This window comes from Lepisosteus platostomus, chromosome 12 (genome assembly GCF_059453375.1).
Source record: "Lepisosteus platostomus isolate fLepPlt1 chromosome 12, fLepPlt1.hap1, whole genome shotgun sequence".
In the NCBI taxonomy this organism is placed as follows: Eukaryota; Metazoa; Chordata; class Actinopteri; order Semionotiformes; family Lepisosteidae; genus Lepisosteus; species Lepisosteus platostomus.
Window position 1 is genome coordinate 7,063,567 of NC_142622.1, and position 8,887 is coordinate 7,072,453.

An 8,887-nucleotide genomic window follows, 5' to 3' on the forward strand; every position below is an offset into this window, starting at 1 on the left:
AACACAATCATTTATTGTTTTAGCACAATAAACCTCTTCTGCCAGCCGGACACTGTTGCCAGTATCTGGTAACAATGGAAACTAAGGGGACAATGGAAAATCAAAGAGATTGCACTGGAAACTGTGCGGCGGGGAGCCCTTCCTGTGTGAATAATTATTTTTTGGTCAGCCTTCCTCCTGAAAAATCTCCGTCTTGAATGTGTCATAAGCCACACTTATATTACCAATTTACAAAGATTTCCTGGGTGAAAACTCATGTGAGTGTTGATCTGTTTAGTAAATTGATTGATTCAATTTAATTCAAGAGAAGCCAACCATGGACTTTTGAAAGAAAAAGGCTTTTGGTATTTTCATTTGTTTAGCGTTTTAATTGAACATTCACCTGCTTGTGTGGCTAAAATGAAATTGTACCAAGTGTAAGGAGTTTCATTTTTTGAAGGTGAGTTATAAAACCACCTGGATTGTGGCTCTCCAGGGTCGTGGTTGTCTTATTGTGTGCTAGATCAGCTCGTTAAGATAAATCATGCTAGAAGACTAAAGTCTCATGTTTCCTCTTAATATTTCTCCATCCATTTCCTAACTGCCTCTACTGTACCTCTTCAGGGTGGCAGGTGAGCCAGTGCCTATCCCAACAAGCAATGGGCACAAGGCAGGATACACCCTGGATGTGATGCCAGCCCATTGCAGGGCACACATAGACACACACACTCTCAGTGAACTAAGGCCAGTTAGTTCACTGAAGTAAGGCCAGTTTTCCCAGATGCCAATTAACCTACCAGTATATATTTGGGATCTGTGAGGAAACCGAGGCACCTGGTGGAATCCACAGATACAGGGAGAGCATACAAACTCCAGACAGATAGCACCCCAGTTCTGGAGTAGAACCCAGGTCCCCACCACTGTGCCAGAGTGCTACACCTCAGTATTTCAATATACAAACTACGAAACACATCAAAACGCTACAAATATGACTCATTACAAAGTCCTTTGTCAATCACAAGACTACTAGAATCAGCAAAGAATCAAGAAAAAATTCAAGAGATGAGAGCTTTTGTGTTTTTATTTCAATTAAAAACTGCATTGCATTGTTTACATTCTGTTGTGCTACTGTTGTGTACTGTTGACATTGGAATGTTACAGATTTCAGTACGTAGTGGAGTTTGCAACAGAAGTTCAGGAGGGAGGTTAGATCCTAATCTCACCCGCGTCTGCTCTCCTACAGTACGTACAGTATCATTCATCTCTCGCATCCCTCGCACCACCCCATCTACACCCCTGCAGCAGATCCCTAGCTCATTCCTCACAGCTGGGCTGCCCCATTCCCTCAGCTAAAAGAGTCACAGCAAATACTCTCTACATTTCTCATCTCTCTGTAACATTCATTAGGATCTAACCCAACTACTGAAATCTACTGTATATAGTATCAGAATTCTTGAAATTTCTCCTGAAACATCAAACTAACAGTTGTATGAATATTTACATAAGACTGTGTTGATTTTGTCATAATCTTAATAACCAAACTCATCTGAGAGTCCAAATTGTTCTCCTAGTTATTCCAATGCACTGGCAAGAAACTATCAGTTATTTGTTTCCTGTATAAAAAGTACATCTTGTCTGTTGTTACAATATTTTTGTGTTTTTTTTAATCACTTACAATCACTAACCAAGTACCCTACCACAGTTGGTATAACAGTAGCATTCATTCAGTCCATGCATTTAAACACAAAAGAACAAACTGCTTTGGCATTTCAGTCCATATGATCAAAACAAATACAAAATGTTGCCTGTTGGGAGTCCTACAGTACAGTATTTGTGTTTAGAGGTGAACTCCCTTTACCATATAAAAACCCCCTTACCCCTAGATGTTATAAAATAATTCTTAACTGTTAAAGATCCAGAAACATGTTTGGCTGCGTCAGTAAGAAACTACTTACAACAGCTTCAAGTGACAGTAAACAAGCAGCCCTTTCCTGTTGGAAGGATTGAACTGTATGTCTTTCTTTGATACTGGTTTATATGCAGTACATCATGGATAAGTACTGCAAGATTCATGATCTGCTGCCCATGTGACAAGACAGGCCTGAAACAAACTGCAAAGACGTGTGTATGTTTTAGATTATTGTCTTTGCATTACATTAGGATAATCATTAAAAGAAACTATTTTGTTGACGGCTTGTGCAAGTTTAAAATGCACAAACGTTCAACACCACTGATTTTTTTCATTCCTTTATAATGTAATTTAATTGTACTGTATATTTTATGGTATCTACAGTATAAGATGATCTGTATTCATGTTTTACATATTTTCTATAAATTAAAGTAGGAGTGCAGTAAAGCATTATGCATTTTTATCCATTACAAGAAAAAAAATATGTTCTGAATATTTAAATATATATATTGAAAACATTTTTTTAATTCTAAATGTGTTTTATAGGCAAATATATACTTTGGCACAAAACCATTTTATTCTTGAAGAGAATACAGTACATTATATGATCTACATATCAAGTGCTACTGAATTAAGAAGAATTGTTGGTTTAGTAGTAAAGGCTGTGTTCTGTTTATTTACAAAATAACATCAGGAAGTCAGTAAAATCACTATAAGGGTTAAAATTTCAATCTAGAAGTGAATTTCTGTGAATATGTGTTGTGATCTTCAATGTAAAAAAGAAAGAACACCCTACAGTCATCTGCTGTAATGAGTATACTAGCTAATTGCTTTTTTGCAACTGTTTCTTTATAAAATACCCCACAAGCTTCTGTGGACGGAGCTGGTAGTTCACAAGGACTTCATGAGGGCTGGACAGCTGGTCGCCTTCCAGCCGGTTCAGCAGCGTCACACACACGACTGCCCCTGGAATTACAGCAACACGAGTGAGACGGCAATCTCAAAGATTGAGCAACTCACAACTGTAGTAGTATTAATAACAATAACAATAATAATAATTCTGGGATATATATGCATTTTTTAATTATTTCTTTAAATAGCTTATGTGAAATAATACAGGAAAGACCAGTGAGGCTAACAGTCCCAGTAATCCCATTGTAATCTCTTGAAATGGCCTGAATTAAAACCCGATTAGTCTGAAACTCCTATATTTTGGTTACCAGTCCTTGACAGAGGAGGGCATACCTCGGAGGCCACTCAGTTTACACATGGAGGCAAACACAGATGACTCCATCTCAATGTTCCTGACTCCTGCAGAATAGGCCTCATTCAGGTAATTCAGCTTGTCTTTCTCACTGTAGGAACAGAAGGCACCATCCAGGCGAGCTTGCCCTGTTTCAAGGAAAGACGGCACATCGAAATAAGCAAGACGAAAAGCTTATCAGTTACTACAGGTTCCAACCACTACAGAGCAAAGAAAAGAACAAGATAAGATGAAGAAGAGACTTGATTTTTAAGACAGGTGTGACAGTTATGCAACCAGTTAAAGTGAAAGCCATTGTAACTGAATTTACTTAATACAGGACTCGTCTGAACTACTGAATTTGACATTTATTGCACACATTTTTAATTAAAAATGGATAAATAATTCTGGTGATTTTAAAAAAAAATTATTGGAACATTTAAAAAGCAATTTGCTGGTGTATAATGTTTACTAAGAATGTTTCTAAGACTGTGGCACTGCGGTGAAATAAGTAAAAGACAGTTTAAAATTAAATTAATAAATTGGTGCCCCAATGCATTCCTGCATGTGTGTTTTTCTAAGAGCAACTCATTGACCACTGTGCTAACATTCTTGAGAAAATGATATGGTTGTCATACTGCACTGGGATATAAAAAAGAAAACAAACAAATTAAAGACATTAAGGGCATCATTCACAAAAGGTTCCTTTGCAATAAGGTGCACCTTTTCATTAGACTTATATCATAATAACCTTCTGTTTTGCAATGTAAAGTTATACAATAATAATTTATATTTGTGTACACCAGCTTTTAAGGGATTATTTCCTTAGGCACTTTCATGATATGCAAGAATATATCAAAAATATGCTTCCACATTTATACCTTCATAGAAATCCAGAGTGCACATTGTGTTCCCAATGACAGTATTGAATTCGTCTATCTCCTTACTGCATTGCAGCAGTTCTTGAGCAAGCTCTTCATCCAGGTCTGTAGGGCGGATCACTGTCTTGCCTAAAATGACTTGCTCAAACTGGGGCTGGAACTTGGCATCCACTGATTGCTTTGTGACAACCACTGTGCCTGGCTCGAGACCTCGTGAGAGGAAGAAGAACGAAAGGGATCATTACTTCAGGGTTTATCCGATGTGCTCCTTTTGTGTAATCATTTCAACAGTATCATTTCAACATGACGAAATCATCTGAGCAGCTTTCGCAAACATTACCTCTGTTGAACACAGATGGGGAACTGTATGATAGGACCTAATGTACTACTTGTTTTGTGGATGTTCATTTCTACACACAGTTAAAATAATTCATATATCTGGTTAGAAATATGATAATAATTAAAACAGTAAATCTGATTCCTAGTCATTCTGTGCAGTTGGAAATAAAGAAAAAACAAGTGTGAACAGGTACCTATTCCACCTGAGGTCCCGATGCGCACTACGGTCACATTGGAGCATTTTGCATGATGCAGGAGCTTGATGAGCTCATGCAACATTATAGCAATGGAGGGAATACCCATCCCATGCTGAAACAGAAACACAGTCACTCAGGTCAGTCAACATGCTAAATGCAAGTTTGCATTAAGAAAGATGCTGAAAAATAACACAAAAAGATATCACAGGTTTAAGCTACAGCATTCCTAATCATGGTTTCGTGTGGATTATACTTATCCATGACAGCAATTATTTTTATTGATAATGAAGGACTAATTAGAAATTTAGCATCACTTTTTAATAAAACTTCATGAAGCATCAAAAAAGGTTAATGACTTACGCTGACAGACAGTACAGGCCCCACTTTGTACATACAGTAGCGATCCGTGCCTTCGCAGAAGTTGGGGTACTCAGCTTTGGGGTCTCCCAGCCCCAGCTCCCCAGCAATGTACTGTATGAAAGACTTCATTCGCCAGGGGCTGCCTCCAACGCACACAAACTAGAGACGAGTCAAGACACAATACAGGCGATCACACGCTGGAATGGTCAGCAATCCTTTCTGGGTTCTGCTTAAAGAAATCTCAGGTGTCTTACTTTGACGTCCCCAAACATTGCTGGCAGATCATGACTGGCAGTGCCCAGGTTAAAATGGTATAAAATATCCTCTTTAATTGTGCTCAAGTGCGGGTTCAGTACATATGATGGATGTCCACTGCAAAAGAAAACAGAATGAAGAACTGCATGTCACCCTAATTGTACTTAAAACTGTACTAGTTGTACAATTTAATAATCGCGGTATTATTTTTGCACTGGTTTTGTCCTGTTTGTACACTTTTCTCTGTGCATTTGCACAGTTCTTGACAATTTTGCACTGGCACCATTGTCATTACTTTCTCAAATTACTTTGTCATTTTGTTACCTCATACAGTACATGGCTGAAAAAAGTGTAACTCAATTATTGAATTTTAGGTGGCCAGTTCCTATCTTATACTTTGGAATTGGCTTTTTTAAAATTCTTTTTAGACAGTCTGCAATATTAGAAATGCTATTCTGACTAATCCAATTCTTATAAAAGCATTACATGACATGTCATTAGCTGACAAGAAATCAATAGTTGCTTGTCAGAACTATAGATACTACTATTGTTGGAAAACAGCTGCATTTCTATGTTGGTATCCTAAGAGAAACTGTGTTTTGCATTTTCTTCCTTCTTCACTGGAGACACACCCCTAATCTGAAGGAGGCCTCACAGCCATTGTGTTTTACTCTCTATTTTTACTACTACACACACAGTACATTGAGCAGTCAAAACATCTCAAAATTACTGCAAGTCATTTGACTGATCTTCCTACCAATAACGTCAAGGCAAATGCTGTGATCGTATGACTTTTCCCGTTTCCTGTTTACAGTTAGAATTCCAGTCTGTTTCCCAGGATACAGGCCAAACCCACTTAGTTAGACAGCCAATCAGGGCACACCAGCCTCTGAAGAACAGTTGTTACAGAATCAGCCTCTCTTCTCTGCCTTGTGTAACTCCTCACTTTTATCCTCTGTGCTTTTGTCCTGCGTGCTTTTATCCTCTGCGCTTTTGTCCTTGTTAGGGGGCAGGTGCAGCATTCAACAAAGAGATCCTTGCTGTTAAGAAGTGAATCTCACAATAAGTCAACCTTGCTACTTTTGTTTTACAATAAAAATAAATCATCACTTCCACGTTGAGACAGTGGTGGTAGTGGCACACCACTGTGAACTGGATTCAATTACTTACGCTGGGCTTTCTTCATCTCTCCCTTCTGTACCAGGGGCCATCTTCTTGAAGTTGCCTACAGAGGTTTAAAAGGGAAACGTTTTGTGTATGGTTAGATTCTCTCACGCGTCGCAGCTTAATTGTAACAAAACAAATGTGCCTTAACTGAAAGTGGAACAGAGTACAAGACATAGAGCAGAAGCAATTTGTAATGCCATTTTATTTATGTAGACTTACAGATATTCTTTGGCACAAATCCAGATAGCTAATAGATAGACAATATCTTGGTCAGTGAAACACGGTCAGTTCCTTGTGAATTATCACTGCTAATATTACTGGAAAAGATATGGCAGGAAAATTACACTTTTCATGATACTATGAGGGCAAAATACATAGATATCAGACCAAGCCTTGACCACAGACCTACTGGCTCCCAGTGAGTGGACTTTAAATGTCCCTCACCAGCACTGAAGAACAGCCCCAAGGCACATCAGGCAGGGAGTAATGATTCACCGTGTGACTGAAGGAGTACTTTTCTGGAAGCCAAATTATGGCATTTAGCCAGGACACTTGGGTAACGGCCCCATTTTATCTCTTAAAACAGTTCACAATCCAAGTGAAGAGGCTCACTTTGAGTCTTTAGAAACTGCAGCTGTATTCTGACAGGGTTAACGATTGCACATGAAACATCCTTCAAACAGACCCGGTACAGTTTCAGATGTCACCTAGTCTTAACTCTGACGGTTAACATCAGCCAATCAATCGCCAATATCAACATTTTTTTCATTTCTGATGTTCACATATACCAGATAGTTGTTGATAGACAAATACTGCAGTGCCGATCGTACAGACTGCACTGTTTAATTTCTGAAGTCTGCACCTCTGGATTACATGTTAACATGGCTGTCACCCGTCGCACTGTACTCCAGAATATCCCAGATCACAAAAACAAGCAGGCCCTCACGGTGGTGCTCGGTGACCGTGAAGGCCGACCTCGCGAATGTTTTCTGGTTGCTGTCCAGATGCTGAAACACAGACGGACAGAGAGCACGGACAGGCTAGACGCACCCGAACGGACAGATATCTGATCATCGCTTCTGCTTGTAAACGAAACTAATTTGAAGGCATTGTAAAATGACAGTAGGTTTTAGTAGCCTCGCTAGCATTAATATATATATATGTAACATGCAGTATTTAGCGATTTAAATTACTTATATTTGGTTGTAAAAGCAAAAAAAAAATATCTGAATGCAGCACCCACTATGCTGGTATCTGAAAGGGAGGCGGATATATTGTCTGTAATGGACTGCTACTGTACAAGATACCAGAATACTCGCTTAAACGTTTTTCCTGCCTCTGTAATTTGACCAGTACGACCGATGATTTTTGCCGTGTACTGCATTTCCTGGAATTTTACGATTCAGAAGAGGAAGTCCTCAAATTAGCAGTCTCCCTGAATTACGCTTGTACGACAGGTTTAGGGAGCTAACTACATCCTGAAATTACTGTCCGAAGACACGCTGTGCAACAGCGAATAGCCATTCATTCTTCAAGGTGTCACAGTAAGGCGAATGCGAAAGGTGTCAAGAGACGTTGCATATTTAAACGTGTTGTTAGATATCAGATGTGTATTACAGTCTATTCAAAGTCTAAAATGATCGTACAGTTACAGTAGAGTCCGTGAAACTGAATGGGGCAGATTCAATGACATGAAACAAAATCCTTAACGGACAAAGAAAAAGATAGCAAAAAATAAGCGTTTGCTTTAAAAAGTGATAAAAAACTCAATCTTTTCCAGAAGAAGAATCTCACCTGTTATGAAGCGGAATGCGGACCCCTCTCGACCTTTCTGCTGCAGCGCCGAACTCGGGTCACCACTGGAATTAGTGGGATCAGTTCTCGTATTCCAGAACCTGCTGCGCCTGCCGCTCACGCCTGCTGTGCGTGACGTCACACTCCCTACACCACATCGCCGCACTCCTGCAGATCTGCGGAGGGAGGGGCCTCCGGGGGGGAGGGGCCGCTGCGTGACGTCAGTCGGCTCCGCCCCGGGGAAATTTGCGCAGCTCAGAGATCTTGGCTTGCTAGTCGCACTGACTTGGAATGTCAACCACTCCTGTGACGTAGATGTCAGGAGAGTACTGCCGAGTTTTTTTTACTGTACAGTCTTTTACAGTCTTTCGTTCGTATGTGCTGCACCTGTGTGCTTCACAGCGAGTCAGAAGTCAGTGATCCGCCTGAGACAGGATACGCCGCTCCCTGAAACGTGAGCGTGCAACCAGTTGTTAGTAGCTTTTCTTGAGTGAAAGAAATGCTACAAGAACGAAAGGATATATGAGACGATTGATGATGACATGCCGAAAAACCTCAGAGACTCAACCAGCATTCGAATGACATAATGACATTTAAAAAGAAGAACATAAGTTCCCATAATACCAAATGAATATATAGTAATATGGAAACAGCTTTGAGGAACCTGACATGCGTCTACCTAATAGTGCAAGAAGTTAATCCATCAATTTTCTAACTGCTTTATCCCATACAGGATCTTGGGGAGCCAGAGCCTGTCCTGGCA

The 8,887-nt window shown here is 39.7% G+C and overlaps 1 protein-coding gene across 1 annotated transcript; it reads right to left on the reverse strand.

Annotated features, from left to right (window-relative positions):
* Positions 1-1,042: 1,042 nt before the first annotated feature.
* upp1 (uridine phosphorylase 1) lies at positions 1,043-8,281 on the reverse strand. Its single transcript, XM_088600655.1, has 8 exons — positions 8,125-8,281; positions 6,334-6,388; positions 5,163-5,280; positions 4,909-5,067; positions 4,546-4,660; positions 4,013-4,222; positions 3,134-3,280; positions 1,043-2,854 (listed from the first exon to the last, which is right to left on the reverse strand). Exons 2-8 carry the CDS (start codon positions 6,372-6,374, stop codon positions 2,712-2,714), a joined length of 933 nt encoding a protein of 310 aa, XP_088456781.1. The 5' UTR covers positions 6,375-6,388; positions 8,125-8,281; the 3' UTR covers positions 1,043-2,711.
* Positions 8,282-8,887: the final 606 nt, after the last annotated feature.